The sequence below is a fragment of the Poeciliopsis prolifica genome, unplaced genomic scaffold, assembly GCF_027474105.1.
Source record: "Poeciliopsis prolifica strain line A6 unplaced genomic scaffold, Auburn_PproV2 SCAFFOLD026, whole genome shotgun sequence".
Taxonomy (NCBI): domain Eukaryota; kingdom Metazoa; phylum Chordata; class Actinopteri; order Cyprinodontiformes; family Poeciliidae; genus Poeciliopsis; species Poeciliopsis prolifica.
Window position 1 is genome coordinate 6,150,112 of NW_026562401.1, and position 18,672 is coordinate 6,168,783.

General features: G+C 37.1%; 2 protein-coding genes across 2 annotated transcripts; both read left to right on the top strand.

Annotated features, from left to right (window-relative positions):
• Positions 1–308: 308 nt before the first annotated feature.
• On the top strand, positions 309–13,111 carry usp5 (ubiquitin specific peptidase 5 (isopeptidase T)). Its single transcript, XM_055047572.1, is given in 22 exon segments — positions 309–590; positions 1,106–1,234; positions 1,318–1,384; positions 2,324–2,451; positions 2,980–3,125; positions 3,620–3,804; positions 4,567–4,661; positions 5,983–6,173; positions 6,348–6,419; positions 7,168–7,207; positions 7,209–7,256; positions 7,359–7,484; positions 7,711–7,864; positions 7,992–8,036; positions 8,039–8,153; positions 8,231–8,319; positions 8,876–9,061; positions 9,735–9,878; positions 9,968–10,110; positions 11,417–11,567; positions 11,685–11,769; positions 12,295–13,111. Coding segments are annotated over 22 exon segments (2,541 nt in total). The 5' UTR covers positions 309–482; the 3' UTR covers positions 12,389–13,111.
• A 179-nt stretch (positions 13,112–13,290) lies between these two features.
• On the top strand, positions 13,291–18,415 carry cd4-2.2 (CD4-2 molecule, tandem duplicate 2). The gene is made up of 9 exons (XM_055047576.1): positions 13,291–13,503; positions 14,298–14,326; positions 14,410–14,565; positions 14,655–14,795; positions 15,565–15,804; positions 15,899–15,979; positions 16,068–16,210; positions 17,009–17,067; positions 17,262–18,415. Exons 2-9 carry the CDS (start codon positions 14,299–14,301, stop codon positions 17,344–17,346), a joined length of 933 nt encoding a protein of 310 aa, XP_054903551.1. The 5' UTR covers positions 13,291–13,503; position 14,298; the 3' UTR covers positions 17,347–18,415.
• Positions 18,416–18,672: the final 257 nt, after the last annotated feature.

An 18,672-nucleotide genomic window follows, 5' to 3' on the forward strand; every position in this document is an offset into this window, starting at 1 on the left:
TCTTAAAATAAAAAATTGCAACATGTCAGGTTTTAAACTGTTGTTTTGTAAATAGCTCTGAATAATCCAAATTAGAGTTCACCAAATCTGAGATGGAAATCATAAAATGGAAAATAAAATCAACAAACTAATTCTATGTCAAAGAATCATTAATCCATAGCAAAGTAAGAAAGTTATATAGTAAAAGCATATTTGGCCTAAAGTGTTCCAGATATCTGGCTTTTCAAAAATTCACAAATCTTCATACAGTTAGTTTATATAAATAACATTGGGTGCCTTTATTCTGTGTATTACGGTAAAAGCCCTGGCTCTTCGTTCGTTCGGCCTTCCTTCCTCAACACCAGGCATCGGCTCCTGATTCATTCAGACCAAACACACAGGAGAGACAACAGGCGCCCTTTAGAGCCAGGTAAACAACCAACTAGGTGCCCAAACTCAGGACAGCCACCGTCCTACTGAAAAGCAGAACTAGTCGTTTCACCATGGCGGACGTTGGAGAGGTTTTGATGTCAGTTTTGTCCACAATTCGCGTCCCAAAGCCCGGGGACCGTGTCCACAAAGACGAATGCGCCCTGTCATTTTCGTCACCGGTGAGCTTTTTCCTTTTGTGAAGCATTACATCCACTAGCCAGAAGAAGAGTGTTAGTTTTCCAAATGCATTTATATCATTTGCAGTACGGTGTCAAGAACCACCCCCCCAGAGGTTTCCTACTTTGAGCTAGATGTTCTTGTTGTGGCTAACTAGCAGGCTAGCTTGATGCTAAGCTAGTAAGGCTCTGTAATGGAAAGTTAGCAGCGCTAGCAGTGTAGCTGAGTGTTATAACTGGCAAAGTAGAATACAAATAAAGTTTTTTTTTAGAAATAGCTATGACTTTGAATGAGCTGAATTTAATCCTAACTTGTCGCTTACTTTAACCACTCTTTTTCCTTATCTCATTTTGTGAGACAAGCTGCTAAGTAGTGAAGCTAAGCAGGTTGACAGGAGCTAGAGCAACGGATGCTTTGTCATCAAGAGCTACAGATGTGCTCCAACTTCAATCTCTTGTGTTAGGACTTGATGTTATGAATTATTCTCTGACTTTTGGCACTTGTTTTGTCTTTACAGGAGAGTGAAGGAGGCATATACGTGTGCATGAACACTTTTCTGGGTTTTGGCAGTCAGTACGTGGGCAGACATCATGCTCGGACTGGTCAGAGGGCTTACCTGCACATTACCCGGACTAGAAAGACTAAGGTAGACTTTAATGTGTAATATCGTTTAAACTGTCTGTTAATTACTTGTCTTCAAATTATGATAAACTTTTATTTTGTTCACAGAAGGAGGATGAAAACAACTCTGGCTCAGGACACCCACCTAAGAAAAAGCCCACTCGACTGGCTATAGGTGAGTTTTCCTGAGGTAATGGATGAAAAGTTTGCACAACTTGTCAAAAATCTGTTGGAGATGAGGTGAATTTCTGAAAAAAAGTAGAACATGGTCACACAAAGTCACAATTTTGGTATTTGTGTCAGTTTATTGTGGTTTGAACATAAAATGCAAAGTTTCTTCATGACTCCTGTTGCTTGTCAGAGAGTGGGTTCTTTGTGCTTTGTTTTTCTTTCCATTTCTAATTTTGGTCACTTTTCTCCCAGTTGGGAAAGGATCTTTCTTGGTTGCTTTTACATGTGATGAGCCAGAGCTGCAAAATGCTACTTCACCAAACTTTTTAATACTTGTAACTCAAAATATAGAGTGTACATGGATGTATTTTGCATGCGTTATCAATTTAAACTTCTAGTGATTCTATGGGGTTTAAATCAAAAGAACATCAGGAAAAAAGCTCAGCCTTGTGATGTAATGTTTTCCTGTTGTTCCCCTGATGAGTTTGTCCTGATATTTAATTTCACTCTGCTCTTTGTTTTTCTTCTTTTTTAAAACAATAACATTTAAAACAAAAATTTTGACTTTGAGAATTGGCACATCGCTCTAGCATTGGCTCTTTTTCCAGTGAGTTTTGTTATTGTTGGCCTTTTGCATCACATAAAAAAATAAACAAAACATGATTATCTGCTGCATGCAGAAATACGTGTTTTATATGGTTTTTCTAGATCTGTCACCACTTGTTGAATAGTAGGTATGTTATTAAAAGTTTTAAAAGAAGAACAGCAGTGAGGGTCTGTGGACAAACTATTAGGCCCCTACTTCACCAGAACTCAGAACCTGGACTAGAGCCGTTCATGAAGGCATCACTGGACTAGAGAGAAGACCTCAGAGAACCATGGAGGGACATTTCACGTCTACATCGCATGTTGGCATCATTATATTGTTTCTCATTTCTTCCAGGGATTGAAGGAGGTTTTGATGTGGAGCAGGAGCTTTACGAGGAGGACGTAAAGGTGGTCATTTTACCTGACAGACAGGAAGTGACCTCAGAGGACCTGAGCACAATGCCTGATGTTGTTAAAGACCGGGTAAATTTTTATTTTTTTTTTATTGTAATAAGAATTACATTCCGATGATTACAGCAGCTGCAAAGCTCCTCTGATTTTACACATTCAAGTTTCAAGGCGTTATTGTCTTGCAATAGGAACATTGACTCATTATTCATTAGATATTATTTTTTTGGCTCTAGGCAAAAAAAATAAGAACATTTCAGATGGTGCACATGGTGCCAAATGGTTTATTGGGAACTCCTGAACTTTTATCAACTAATACCTCTTCAAAATTTCTGTTCTTTATTTTTGTTTGTAGAGTAAATAGGCAGAATCTGTACTCTGGTTTGCAAGAGGTTCTGGATTAAAACTGCTTAATTTATTTTATTTTCATTTTTATCTGTGTGTATTATTCATTCACTCTCACTCAGTAACTTGAATGTTGATTTTTGCAACGTCTAGAGTGTTACCTTTCATTTTCATACCAGAGCCGTTTAAATAAACCTTGTAGTTCCAGTAACTGAGACATTATTCTAACATTTAGTGCTTCCTCTGCTGTGTTTCCAGGTGTCTCTGTCTATGTCGGGTATCATGACAGCAGACTCAGTGTCTCACACTTTACAAGTTCAACAGTGGGACGGAGAGGTGAGACAGGAGTCGAAGCATGCCGCTAACCTTAAACAGCTGGACAACGGAGTCAAGATCCCCCCCAGGTGGTTTATTAAACTAATCAATCTGTTTTTAACATGTGTATTTTAAGAAATCTGTTACTTAACAGAGTTTTTAGATTATTCAAATAAAACCTTGCCTAACACAGTTGCACTTCAACACATTCACACGCTAAAGAACCAAGTGACAACTACCTTGTACCTTTATAACACAGTTCTGATCTGAGAAAATGTAAACTAACTATATTTTAATTTATCTTAAAGACTGATCATATTAGCAGCAGCTTTATTAATTAAGACCGTTGCTCAATGTTTAAAATCATAGATTAGAAACTAATTCTCACTCATTCTGTGGAGTAAATCTTTTTAAACTGATCTGGTCCTTGTTTTACATTCAGCCCACAGGAAGTAATTTAAGCTTTCTCTGTAATAATAGAGTTCAGAGAACCTGGACTCTATGACTCTTTCACAGTTTTTTTTTTTTTTTCCGGTGAGTGCCAAAGCTTTGTCAGAGGTTTTAATCTTCTTTGTCTCCGCAGTGGCTGGCGGTGTGAGGTGTGTGACCTGCAGGAGAACATTTGGATGAACCTCACAGACGGCAAAGTGCTGTGCGGTCGTAGGTACTTCGACGGCTCCGGCGGCAACAACCACGCCCTCCTCCATTTCCAGGAGACCGGATACCCGCTGGCTGTCAAACTGGGCACAATCACTCCTGATGGTGCTGGTAAGCTGAGGACACAGTCATGAGCTTTCAGTAGTAAAGGTTATAGATTTATCTGTGTTCTGGAGGCACTGTTGCTTTGTAAGTTTGTAAATGTATAAACCAGAGAAGGAATAATAACAATAATTCTTCTTGAGATCTAGTTTATGATTTATCTGATGTCTGTAGGTCACCCTCTGTTTTCCAGTGATGTATATCTAATGGACGTTTTTTAAATTTGCTCAAGTGTTCAGGCCTTTACATTATCACCTATAATAACTTGTACAACAGGTGGAAATATTTGTTTCTTCTTTGTTGTTGATAAAATTATTTTTAGATGCAGATACATCCTTCACTGCAAATGATTAAACATTCACTAAAGGAAAGCTACAATATAGCAGTCTAGGCAAAAAAATGCTGATTTATAAAATCAGCTGCATTTTTTTAATGTATTTATAATATTGTATTAAAGACTTGTTTTATGATATTGTATGAAAAATGGGCTGAAAGTGTCCATAAAAAAATCTTCTTAATTAATTTTCAGAATAATTGATGACTAAAATAATTTAGTCGTGTAAAATATAATTTCTGTCCCCTGACCTCCACTAAGTGACTGGTTTCCCTTTGATCTTTTTTTTTTTTTTGCTCTAATTCCAAATGTCACTGATTCTGAAAATAGATTTAGTCATGGATAAAGTCTATTGATCAGTTCTGTCAGCATTTCAGCTCTTGTTTAGTCTCTGTGTGCATATGATCTCAGTTATCGTCCCTGTTCTGTTTGTCCAGATGTGTATTCATACGATGAAGACGACATGGTGCTGGACTCCAAGTTACCGGAGCATCTAGCTCACTTCGGCATCAACATGATGACCATGGAGAAGGTACGCTTGTAACAATCGACTGCAGAAGATCGAGTTGTACGACCAACAGATCTTCTAATTCTTCTCTTATTTCTAGTCTCTTAAATCTGTTTGATACCTTGAATTGACGTAGAGCTGAAATTAATAATCAACTAATTTAGTAATTGAATAATCGTTAACTTGAGTATAAAAAAAGGCAATTTCCAGAAAGAAAAACATAGTTGGAGCAGCAGCAGCAAAACTGTACAAAAATATATACATTTTTAATTTAAGAAATAAAAACACCTTTGTAAATATGTTCTACTCAGAACTGTGGCATGTTTTTTTTTTATTTTTAATTTAGTTCAAATTCTGTAAGAAAAAATAAAATTACTATTAAGCAACTTTTGGTATCCATTTATTAATTGATTAATCCAAAACAATAATCAGTAAACACTGTACTGATAAGTCAAGCAGAAAAGACTGAACTTTTCACATGTTGATGTTAAAGTATTTTTTTTAGCTGCAGATTCATCCGATTCTACTAATAATCAAAAGTTCGGTAAAGGAATGTTGTTTTGTTTCATTTTAGACAATTAAATGTTTATTTTATATTTTTAAAGAGAAAGTGAATTGTTCATTTGCATCTTTTAATTTTGCAAAATTTTCTAAACAAAATAAATAAATGGCATAAGTGGTTAAATGAAAAACTTGCACAAAATGCAAATTTTTTTTATTCAATTACTTGATTAATCAGAATAATCAATTACTAAAATGATCTTTAGTTGTAGCCCTAAACTAAAATGCAGCAGATATAATCAGATTTTTATCCTGAATACTAAATCAACTATATTTTGTGCATATGGATGATTTTTTTTATTATATTGAGTGTCCAAAACTGCACACATGTTGCACATTTTTGGCGTCCACAATGTACTTGCGCACTCAAAAAATAAAAACAGAAGTTTGCATTGCTCTCAAGTCTGAGGCATTTAATAGTATATTGTTTTGGCATTAAACATTAAATTTATGCGTATTTTATATCAAATTTGTCCAATAGTAGAAGCATATGATCTATTAAAGCAGCAACATATCTTCATTTGGCTTCTTTTTCTTGACACCTGTATGTTTTGTGAATCCCTGCTTCTTTTAGTTTCTTTGCCAGCTACCTCTCACTGCGCCGTAATGTTGCTTTTATGATATATTCATGCATTTGCCTAATGATGCTGCACAAACAGGCTGCAGGACGAGTGTTGCAGCTCTTAGTGTTGAGATTTAAGAACTTCTTGGTTCGTACTCTGTTACCTTCGTACAGCCGGACTCACCAGTGTTGTTTTTCCACCTCTGAACTGTTTCTTTTCAGACTGAACGGACAATGACCGAGTTGGAAATTGCTGTAAACCAGCGAGGGGGAGGGGAGGTCATCCAGGAGTCGGGGACGACCCTGAAGCCCCTGTTTGGACCCGGTCTGACGGGTATGAAGAACCTGGGAAACAGCTGCTACCTCAACTCCGTCATGCAAGTGCTCTTCACCGTCCCAGACTTCCAGAGCACGTCAGTAACGCCATCTCTTTTTTTCTGCTTTTATAATCGTAGTGAAACTGTCTTTCTAAGGACTCAATGATTTTGTAGACTGACATGAAATTATCACTTTAATGAAACTAAAAGGATCAAATAATTCAGGATTGTTTTAAACTAATGAAGATGCTATTTATTTATTCCTTACAGATACGTTTCAAACATTGACAAGATCATTGATGAAGCACCAAGTGACCCGACCCAGGACTTCAAAACTCAAGTGTGAGTATTTTCAAAACGGACTCTGATATTTCCATAAATTATCTAAAATCTTAGACACAACACTACTTTTTCAGAATCTACAATCTGTGTATCAGATTGACTTTGAAATCAATTAAACAGAAACGTACTAGATTTGGTGAGGATAGTTCACTTTAAAACAATCTGTTTTTGGTTTTCTGCAAAATTATTATTCTCACCTTTGAAGTTCTCCTTTTGGATTAGGATTGGGTAATAATAAGAAACTAACAATACTATTTTTATTGTTTGGGTCGTAATTCAATTCCTACTAGATTCAGTATTGATTTAAATACTTAAAAATTTAATTGATTGTATTTAAATGGGACAGTGTATTAATGAATGTACAATATTGTATTTAGAATTTAGCCAGATGCTAAATTCTATGTATTTAGCACAGAATTTAGTATGGTAAAACAAACAGCACAGCAATAAACAATAACAATATGATACAAAACAATTTCAACCGATTGTTTCCAAAATTGATATTTAATCTGGAAAAAAAAATTGTAATAGATTAATGAATCAATATTGCTATTTAGGATCACAAAAGTCCAGAAATGCGTCACTGCTACTGTATTTGTTGCTTTCTCTTGGCCAGGGCTCTGTTAAAAAAGATATTTTAAATCGCAGTGGGTTTTTACCCTGGTTAAATAAAATAAAATGAGCCTTTCTGAGTCTCCTTAATGACACATCTTGGATGCATTGATGTCTATTTTGTTTGTATTTTCAGAGCCAAGCTCGGTTACGGCCTGTTGTCAGGAGAATACTCCAAAACCTGCTCCAGATCCCGGAGATGATATTGGTGCATCTGAACCCAGAGTGAGCAGACGTAGTCTTACAACGCTCATTTTGGGAATTGGAAATAAAACATTCAGTATCTAAAGCAGTCCAGTTTAAATTGTGTTTGTGTTTTTCCTGCAGGGCGACCAGGTTGGGATAGCACCGCGGATGTTTAAAGCGCTCGTTGGGCGAGGCCACCCAGAGTTTTCTACCAATCGACAACAGGATGCCCAGGAGTTTTTATTGCACTTCATTAACATGGTGGAGGTAAAGATAGTTTCTCAATCTTCCTCCCACAGTGTGCATTCACACCATCCCTGTTTAGACCGTTTTGATCCAACTTTAGTTTGCTTGTCTAGAACGTCTTGTTTGTTTGGGGAGGTGTGAATATTCAATCAAACTTTAATGCAGACCAAACATGTCAACTCTGATCTGTCTAAAAACCAAAATCTGACACGCGTTAGCTTAAATTAACCCACCTTTTCTTTCACAGAGGAACTGTCGCTCTGGGTCCAACCCATCTGAAGCCTTCAGGTTTCTGGTGGAGGAGAAGATAGTTTGTCAACAGTCACAAAAAGCCAAGTACACACAGCGGGTGGATTACATAGTTCAGCTGCCCGTTCCCATGGACCAGGCTGCTAACACAGGTGAGGTGCTGATGGACCTTCATGTTCTTTATCTTTCGTTTTTAAATACATTCATCACATCCATATGTGAGCATTTAGAGTGCTCTAAATGCGACATGTTTTAAGTTTCTGTTGTTCTGGTTTCCAGAGGAGCTTAAGGAGGCAGAGCGCCGCCGTGAGGAGGGGACTCATCAGCACCGACAGTGCGAGCACAAATCCCCTTCTCGGCTTGTATGGCGGCGCTCAGCGAACCAGAGATGCTCACAGACTTCTGGAGTTCAGCTGTGCAAGCAAAAACCTCTGCTACCAAGTATGAGACTAAACAGCCTGTGCATAACTCAACTCTGATGAACCAGAAGAACTTATCTGTGCCATCTCATTTGTCAGAACAACGCGGTTTGCCTCTTTCCCTGATCACCTGGTTATACAGATTAAGAAGTTCACCTTTGGCCTTGACTGGGTGCCTAAGAAACTGGGTGAGCAAAGACACTGTTTGCTGTTTGTGTGAAACCGAGTAAATCCTCATCTTTAATCATCAAGAATGAGAATTTTGATTAGTTTGGAAAGTTTGAGACAAACAAAAAGTCTCAATATAAACTTTGGTGAATGCTTAACTTTTCTGAGCAAACTCCTACTTGTTCCAGTCTCTCCCTCTTCAGGAGTATTTACTGATTGGAAATAGATGTTATTTTTGCATTCACAACATCCGTAAAGCTTGATGACACTTTCTGCCTTCAGTGCTTACAGGAAATGCAGAGTTTAAGGACTCTGATACTGGAAAAAACAACGTCATAGGAAACATGTTCATGTACATAAATGAGACATTAGTTCTGGTAAAATATTCATAGATCCTTAACTTGGTAGCATTTTTATTCTTCCCTCTTACTAGCTTTCATTTAAACATATATTTCATGGTTTCTTATGTTTACCATTAAAAATAGTTTCTTAGTGTCACTTTCACAAGGAAAATCTCGTCACCATGAAACAAAAGTTTATATTTGTGGTGGAAATGAAGTGAATTTCTCTGGACAGATGTGAGCATCGATGTTCCGGACACCCTGGACCTGAGCGGCCTGCAAGCGACCGGCCAGCAGCCGGGGGAGGAGCTTCTACCTGAGGTGGCCCCGCCCCCACTCATGACCCCAGATGTGGAGGTCAAAGGTATCCTGGGTTCGCATGGCAACGAGGACGACGACTCGCTCTACTCCCCGCTGCTGTGTCAGTCTGTCTGTCATTTCTGCTCCTTTTCTTCTTCTCCTGCCACTTTTTTGTCTTCACTTGTTTTCCTTCTTTTCCTTTTTCTACCTTTTCTGTTCTCATGAGTCCGTCTGTTGCCTTTTTAGTTCACAATTTCTAAATTAATTTCTTTTAAAAAATGGAAACATCAGTTTTTTTTTTTTTTTGTTTTTTACCTGTTTTTAAGTTATTTGTATGTCATTTTTCTTTAAAGTAACTTGAACTTCAAAACAAAAGCATTTTTGTCAAGTTCTTGCAAATATCTTCTTATACTTGGAATAAAGACAAAACTAACTTCTAGGTAAATATCAGCTAAATGTAAGTTTGTTTTAAGTAAATATTCCACAATATTGAAAGTTACTGAGGAAAAATATGTTGTAAAGTTTTATTTTCTTGGCACTTTTAACAGATAAAAATCACAAAGTGCTTCACAAAGCAAAAACAGGAAAAGCATAAAAGATACAAAATTAAAATTAAAAGAATTTTTTTAAAATAAGATGCCATATGCTGCTGAAAACTTACATTCAACTTTATTAGTATATTTTTACTTGAAATTAAGCTGTAAAAATTGGTAAGATTCAGTTTTTTAGTTCAGAAAAATAGAAACTGGCTAATCATAAAATAATTCAACTGTTTCCTGTCAACTTTATCCCAGCTCCAGTCCTGGATGACTCCACTGTGTCCCAGTTATGTGAAATGGGGTTTCCACTGGAAGCCTGCAGGAAAGCAGTCTACTACACTGGGAATACTGGAATTGATGCTGCCATGAACTGGATCATGAGCCACATGGACGATCCTGGTGTGTAGAAGCTGGGAATTTTCCAGGCAGCGTTCCAAGTGGGCTCTTTATTCAATTCGTTGGTGTTTCTGTCTCCTGGTTGTCTGCAGACTTTTCGGCTCCGCTTGTGTTGCCAGGCAGCAGTTCTGGACCTGGAACCACTCCCACAGAAAGCCTGTCTGAGGAACATCTGGCAACGATCGTCTCCATGGGCTTCAGTCGAGATCAGGCAACCAAAGCGCTCAGAGCAACGGTTAGTATCACAACGTTCGTTTAGAAGAGGAAATTGGCAACTTTTGGAAAATCTGTGTGATTATGCTGCTGTGTTTTCCCAGTTTTATTACAGAAAACTTGATCTAACAACTTTAAATTTCACTTTTTTTGTGATGATGATGATGTTCTCTTGAGAAACAGCTCCAGGCTTTCTGGATGTATTTTGTTTTTTTATTTGGACTTTGTTGCTTTTTCACTCTTTTTCAGTCCACATCTTATTTCTAACTATTTTTAAACATCTTTAAATTAAGCTTTTTTTAGACTTATTCACATAAAACAATTTTTATCCATGAAATATTTATTGCAAAGTTCTTCCTAAAGAAGTTCTTAAAGAGTTTTGTTAAGTACAGCAAAATGTAAAACTAGAGATTCACCAATGAGGCTATACTGCTAATTCATATGTTTTCATTTAATGTTCCTCCTAAGTTAATGTTGGTTGTTGTTTTTACAGTCTGACAATGATGAGAATTCATAGCTTTTCTGCAGATATTTCAGTGTTTGATTATCAAAATTTACCAAGAAAACCTTAAAACAGCACTCCTACATAACCTGGTAACACTTTATATGACGCTGTCATAAACATGAGTTAATTACTGATTAAACTTTAAAAATTATGTCGCTTTATGTTATTAAAGCTAAAGTTTATTCAGTAATACTTTTATAACAAATTAATGTCAGATCATGACACGTTATCATAACAAAGGCATTTTAAATAATGCCAGCTTTGTATTAAAAGTGTCATGATTTATCTAATGACACTTTATGACAACAGTCATGAATGTTCATGAAGACTTACTCATGTTAAGTCATGTTCATGACGGTGACATGATTGTCTTATTCACAACCCGTCAAATAAAGTGTTTCCCCTAACCTTAACATTTTGCAAGATCTGCTTAAAAGTTAAGTGGCAAAAACTTTAAGAATCTGATAAGGAGGAAGTGATTCATTGATCTTTTGCCAAGGCAAAGTCACTGAGGGTGACTCTGAAGAAGCGATTTTCAAGTAAGAGAAAATGCTGAGAAAAAGGAAATGAAAGAACTTGGCCAGAAACGTGTGGCGAAGGACGAGTCGTGTCGATTTTACAGCATGAAGAATGATGGAAGGTCTGCAGTTAACTGAAAAACCATGGAGGGTTTTATATTTACGTTTCAGTCATTGGTCTGCAGATCCATAAAGCAGTTTTCCAATTTTATAAGAATATCTTCATATTTACATTTAAGATGCTCCATAAAAGCCTGTCTATTCAGTTGGTTTAATCGATTTTGTCACATTGATCTCTGTTATAGAGTAACGTTCTGGAGCGGGCGGTGGACTGGATCTTCTCTCACCTGGATGACCTGGACTCCATGGAGGTGTCCGAAGCCGGGCGCTCGGCTGCAGAGAGCGAGGGCGGGAGGGACCCTCCACCCGGACCTCGCGTCAGAGACGGACCAGGAAGTGAGTTAATGAGAGACCGGCGGTCAGAATTACCCGCCATCTCACTCTGTAGAAGAAGAGCTACAGGTTAGCTCTGTTTATTTAACGCCGAGGCATAAAGGTTTTCTTCCTTTGCAGAGTACGAGTTGTTTGCGTTCATCAGCCACATGGGGACGAGCACGATGTGTGGACACTACGTCTGTCACATCAAGAAGGACCAGCAGTGAGTCTACGTCTAAATATTACTAACTTTCAAAGGTTCTTTAATAAAACTCAATTTAAGCATCAGGTTGTAATAAACCTGTTTGGTGGAGACCAGTGGCTACATGAAAACTGACATGAAAAACTTATCAAAACTACACACTTCACTTATTTTATTTTAAGTTTTAATTTTCTAAATTAAATTGACTTGCTCAATAAAATAAACTACGTCTTTATATTCAAATAGTTTGAGAAGCTGAGCTTGTTGTTCTGTTAATATTTAATTTCTTCAGAGTAAACTGGTGAAACTTGTAAGTTCTAAGTTTGCACAGTAGATGGCGTCATAGTTCACATAGAAAAATAAGTCCTCACAGAGACGCTTCCTCATCGAGATTTAAATATGTATATTTCTTTTTCATTCGCCTCCACTGTTTCCATTTGATTTTAAGTACTTTGAAAAATGTCAGCTGGTATTTTATTCTCCGAAATGATTCACTGAGTTATTAAACAGATTGTTGTATGACTCTATGCATTTATTTTTCCACAGATGGGTCATCTTTAACGATCAGAAGGTCTGTGCTTCAGAGAAACCTCCCAAAGACCTGGGCTACCTTTACTTCTACCGCAGAGTGGCCGACTGAGGCGGACCAGCGTTTCATCCAGGAGACGACGACGCCAACAAAACCCACAACAGCAAGCTCTTAAAAACGCTCTGGCACGCTTCACAAGTGACAAACATGTAAATAAACAAGTCCCTCAGATTGCTTATAAACACACTTTAATAAATTGGTGCAAATGTACAGATAAGTATTGTGGGGGGGTAGGATGGGGGAGTTGCTGTCTGTCTGTAGCCACTGATAACAAACCGCAGAGCGACTCTGAGTCAAAGCGAGAGCTAATCGAGACTTGTTAAAGCGCAACATTCGGGTTTTACCCAGACTAAATATCCACCGCGTTCGGAAAACTTGAACAAAGGCCCCAAACATGCGCCTGACTCGGACCACTGAGCTCATGATTGATATGTTTACGCAAGTGCTTATCTGTCCCGACTATTGATTTCCACTGCCATCAGTAGTCACTGCCCGTATTCACTGACATATGACGCTTTCAGGCCTTCGTTTCTTGTTTGACTGGAACAATGCACCACTTTAGTTAGACTCAATCTCCTCTTCCCGTTTAAGTGCTAAAAACACTCATAATTAAAAAAAAAAAACAAAAAAAAAACGGTAAAACCGATAAATCAACGTTTTTCATAAGCGTCCGGTGAGGGTGATACTTGGGTGACTTGTGTTTTATTTTATTTTGAAAACAAATGCTTTGTTACTTCTGCTGTGAAAAATAAAGATTTCTCTCTGTCAACCTTGTTTTTCCGTGTCTTTCAACTCATTTCTTGGATTTTGCATTTTCTGACTTCCTGTTTATGAGCAAAAGAAAGTAGGAACCAAATACTATTGTGAAATGAAACATTTATTTGTTCTATTTTCATTTTTAAGTTCCTGGAGTTCTGAGAACAGCTTACAGAACGCCAGGCCTCGATTGTGAGAAAACTCAGGCGTCAGCAGCAAACCCACTGAGAGCTGGGGTTCAGATTGGCCTACAACTTTCCAAGTGCTGCTTTCTTTTCAGAGCTCTTCCGCCTTCCACACTTGCTGCATCCTTGCACACTTGCTTCGATGAACTGAACTACTGAGAGGATGAAAAGAGGTTTTTACCCCCAATAACGACATTAAAGACAAAACAACAAACTTCAACTAAGGTAAGATCTAAAATTAAATAGTTATATTTTTGTTTTACAAATTTTGAGTAATTTGGTGTTTCTAAATACATTTTTATTTGGTTTTGGAGTTTAAACAGAAAGACGATTTGAATGTTTTACATTCAGATACTCCATTTTTCTTTCCGGCAAAGTATAAAATGTGCTTAAAAATAAGTTGTGCTCTAATTACCAGTTTATTTTTGCTTGATAATTGTAGCAAATAATTATTTATCAATTGTTTTCAGCCTTAACTGGTCAGATTGTAATTATACGCAGAGTAACTAATATAAGATGAATATTTTTGTTGTTTTAATGTAGCATAAAGTACGTCTGCAGTCTGAAAACCCACGCTGAAGCCTTTCAGATTGTATAATTACATTTAAGAACTTAAATTACTGCCTTTATAAATTGTTTTTAAGATAATTTTAAATTTATACATATTGTTTGTTCAGTAAAATAATTTAAAACTTGTTTTCGATTGAGGATTTGACTAAGTTTCTGCACCGGAAGCATCCTTAAGATGCATCATAGTTGCAGCAATTTTAAAAGAGTAAATCCTCTGCGTTTTATGTTTTTTGAGGCTATTTCTACATTGTAAGTCAAACCAGCATGAGTTACATGTTTAATGAAAAAGAAGAGAGAAGAGCAGGAAGTGTAGAGGAGCTTGGTGGTTAGGGATCACATGGTTGGTAAGGCGCTCAGAAACAGTAGCTGTGTGTCGCTGAAATGGAAAACAGTTTGCTTTCTGTCTGATCTGCTGCATTCATGTTTCTGTTTTATGCTTCCACCTCTAGAATGAAGACAATCGTCTTGTTTGGTTTGGGTGAGTTGCTTTGCCTCTGAAAATATTCATACAGTAAGCTACAAAGCTCAATCAAAGAATAATAAACTTTTTTTTCCCTTCAGTGCTGGGAGCGATTTCTGCTGCAGGCAAAGTTTTTTTTGGAGAGGTTGGAGGCAAAGTCAAGCTAGAATGTGGCGTCAACAGCTTCAGCAATATGGTGGACTGGCGTCATGACGGGCTTGTCCTCAGAATCTTCAAAAAGAATTTTCCTTCCAAAGGTTCCTACAAACTTAGTCACAGTAATGTACTTGTGTGTTTTGTGTCATTAATAAAAATATAATCATAAACTTTATCTGTTTTCTGTTAGGACAAAGTAAATTTCGTCAGAGGGTAAAGGTAATAGAAGAGATAAACATGGAAATCTCAGGGATAATTGAAAGCGATTTTGGAAAGTTTACTTGTGCTGCAGATGGTTCAAGTCATGAACACGATCTGATCGTAGTTTCAGGTGAGTAAAAGATCCAGGACAAAATAAAACTACAGTCAGTGAAACGTCAGCTCACAAGGTTATGATTACGCTGATATATTGAAACTGTAGTTATTAAGAATGAATGAACAAACATGTATTTAACATGTTTCTGTTTTTAAAACGGTATAAGTTAGTTTTATGGGAAACAAAGGCTGCATTAATTACGATACTCAACTAAACTGAAGATTGCAATAGAAAACCATTTAAGAATAAGAGCAGAAGACAAACAATAGTTAAGCCACATGTTTTTAAACCCATTCAAGCTTGCATTGCTTTTCCAAGGCCTGCAACAATATAATGTGTCAATAATATCCCAGCATGCTGTTCTTTCACATTTGGATTTCCCATTGTGCTTGAACATCTCATCATCTTGGCTTCTGGATAACAAGTTTATTCTTGCATAACTAGTAAATAATTGATACAAGATGTTTTTGCAGTGCCAATAAATGCAGTAAGAGTTGCTTGACTTCCTTTAAGCTTCGTCCCTGGATAGTCAATTATCGAGGACAGGAAACGGTTTTAAAAGTTAATTTTACTTCTCATCTCAATTAACACAATAGAAGCATAAACTATGCAGAGTTTAGCTTTTCACAATTTTGCTCAATTTCTTTGTTTAGAAGTCTTGAAATGTTTTTTTCTTCTAGATGAGTCAACATTTGTGTATTACAGAATACACAGCAGCTTCAACATGAGTTCTCATCTTTCAAGATTCTCACTGTATCTTCTTTCTGTTTCTCGTCTCCACTAGTCTCTGTTCCCTCTGGTCCTCTGAAGGTTGGCGCTGATGCTACTCTGGAGTGTAAAACAAATTCTGGAGTGTCAGGTCAATTCAACCCTAAAGTCAAGTGGCAGAAACCCGATGGTTCAGTTCAGATCGAAACCAGAGTTGAGCTCAAACCCGTCGCTTCATCAGATAAAGGGATCTGGTCGTGTGTAGTGTCCTGTAAAGGGGAGACATTTGTTAAAAATGTAACCATCAATGTGGAAGGTAGGACGTTTTCACTAAAGTTTAAGCCTACTCTGAAAAAAATAGCTGTGTTCAGGAGTATGAAATGTTTTTTTTGTGTGTGTGTGCATTTCAGAAAATGTTCCAAAAACAGCAATTCCTACATTAGTGGAAAATCCCAAATCCTCAAATTCAGGAAATGGGAAGAACTCCACTGGTGAGGACTGAATTTATCACTAATTCAACCATTTCCTGTTTTTGAGTTTCTCTCATTTTAATCCTGTCTGATGTTTTTGCTCAACCAGGTGGCGTCAGAGGATCTGGGGACCCTTTACTGCTGCTGGGCCTGGCTTGGTGGATTTGGGCTGCAATCGGAGCCGGAGGCCTGATAGTTATCATCCTGATCATCGTCATCATTGTCGTGCACAAGAGGAACAAGAGAAGGAAGGTACGTAATTTATTGCTTCCTGTTACAGGTGGTACTGAAGAGTAGCATAACTCCAACACATTTTTACTCAAGTAAAAGTGAAGTGTAATCTTCCAAGAAATTACTCGAGTAAAAAAGACGGACCACGTTATAAAGTTGTGCAGGAAGTTGCATAAATAACATCAAAATTGATTTTTAATATGAAACTTATGAAAATTTAATAAAAAATATGCAAGTGTGTCTGGTGAATATTTGGTTAAAACATGTTTGTTCTTCATTCTGTTATTCACAGTAAGTTGAATATCCAAAAATGTTATTCAACTATAATGTTATTCAACTATAAGTAGCTTCACTTCATATTAAGATTATTCAAGTTACAAGTTGTTGTGTAAGTAAGAGGAAAAAGTATTTGGTAAAAAGATTATTCATAAACTGAGTAATTGATCAACATCAATCACTCAATATTAAAAATGCCACGATCAGATGGAAGAAAATATAAAGTTGTTCAATAAAAATCTGTATTTTAAAGATCAGAATGAAAATAATTCACATAAATGACATAATTGCAAAATGACAATGAGGCAAATCAATTTATTTCAATATGAAACTAATAAAAACTGCAGGTTTGTGTTTGAATTTTTGATTGTGATTGAATTTTTGATTAGTCACACTGTCCAGAAACTTCACTCAAGTAAGAGAAGCCATACTTCAGAATAAAGTCAAAAAGTAACAGTAAAAATCCTCCTAAGACTTTTTGCTTTTCCAAAAAGTTACAAATGTAACCAGTAACTACTGAACTCTGCTTTCATTTATCTACAGAATAAATTTCTGAGGATGAAGAAAGCTCAGACACCAAAGAAGTACTGCCAGTGTGTGCGGTAAACGCTCCCAGCTCACTTCTATCTCTTAAAACATCACTTCACCCCGTCTCCATTAATCTCCTTCTGCTTTCCTAACAGACTCTGCTCATTTTGTGCAGAATGACCTTCACTTTTCTCTGCTCCTTTCAGTGAGCTCTTCGTTATTTTGCCGTAATTAGTGTGAAAACCTCTCCTTCCTCTCTTTATCACAGCCAAGCAGCTGCAGCAAAGCCGCAGCAAGGACGGCGGAGAGAGAAGCCGTCAGCCCTGCCGCTTCAACCTCTGCTGCAGGAGTGACATGAAAGAGGGAGGAAGGAGAGATAAAGAGAGAGATGGAGATAAAGAGAAGGAGTGAAACAGCAGAGGGTGAATGTGGCATGAATGTAAATGAACGTCTGAATGAAAGTATAATCAAATGTAACGCTGTCAGCACTTTGAGCTTTTTCAGCAAATACTGTACAGGCGGTGATTATTGTAATTTTAGCTTTAACATGTATTTTTTTAAATGGTCTTAGTGATAGCCATCATGCTAACGTTTGCATTTCAGCTAAAATGAGCTCATTTTGGTGTAAAAGTACAAGCTAATTGATTTAAAGATGCAGCATTCAACTTTTATTTTTAAAAAGGTTTTACTTGTTAAGATTATAAACATGATGTGACAAAATGAACTAGTTGATGAAAAGATCGATATCCTCCACCTCCTCCCTGGACTGATATTGCCATCTGAAGAAAAGCACCACTCCTGACCACAAATAACCAATCAGAGCCAGGAGGCGGGTCTCAGCGATGTCAATCATGCTCATGTACTCAACGTGCTAAAGGGGGAGAAACAACTTCACGTCACAGAAAAACTGTTTATACACCATCATGAGTGGCTTTGCTAACAGGCTTTGCTAGCTGCAGAACAGCAGAAAGCAAGGGGAGATGAGCACTGTCACATGGAGAATGATTGACAGCACTAAGACCCGCCTCTGGGCTCTGATTGGTTGTTTCCAGATATTATAGGAGGAGGCAAAAGAGATTTTTTTTCATAGATTTTCAGTCTCTAAAACTGTCACAACATTGTGACAGTTTCAACAAATATGTTAAATATATTTTTATAGGTTACATACTGCAGCTTGAAAGTTAAGACTTTTTTCCAACTGTAATTGTTTCTGTTTCCTCCACCTTAAGAAGTTGCCAGCATGTGAACATTCATTTATTAATGCTTGACGCCGACATGTTTTATCATTTGATATGTGCTTCTTCATTTATAAACTTATTGCCCTTTCTTATTGCTGGTTGTAAATAAAAGTATTGAAGATTTGCTTCAAACTATTTTTTTTTGTATTTTTATTTCCAATCAATAAATCAGGTGGGTTACCTAGATGAGTCATTATTTCTGGATGCCTCCACCAGTCTGATTAAAATCACAATACCACACATCAGTAAACACGACACGTCCCGCTGATTGCCCCATTGTTCTGTGCGGCTCCCCAGTGTGGTCAGGCATAAAGTTATATTGCAGGGTAATCAATGGAAAACGTCTATACGTAATCACATACCGAAGGGATATTTAACTCAGGCACAGTAAATGAGAAATCGTTGCTTCATAAGCTCTGTCATCGTAACTTCACACAATAT

What these genes read in the sequence shown, in the direction of transcription:
- cd4-2.2 (XM_055047576.1), top strand. Translation starts at nt 14,299, where the DNA reads ATGAAGACAATCGTCTTGTTTGGTTTGG. An exon ending in CGATCTGATCGTAGTTTCAG is followed by an intron (nt 14,796 to 15,564) that starts GTGAGTAAAAGA and finishes CGTCTCCACTAG; the next exon opens with TCTCTGTTCCCTCTGGTCCT. An exon ending in AAGTACTGCCAGTGTGTGCG is followed by an intron (nt 17,068 to 17,261) that starts GTAAACGCTCCC and finishes TCTTTATCACAG; the next exon opens with CCAAGCAGCTGCAGCAAAGC.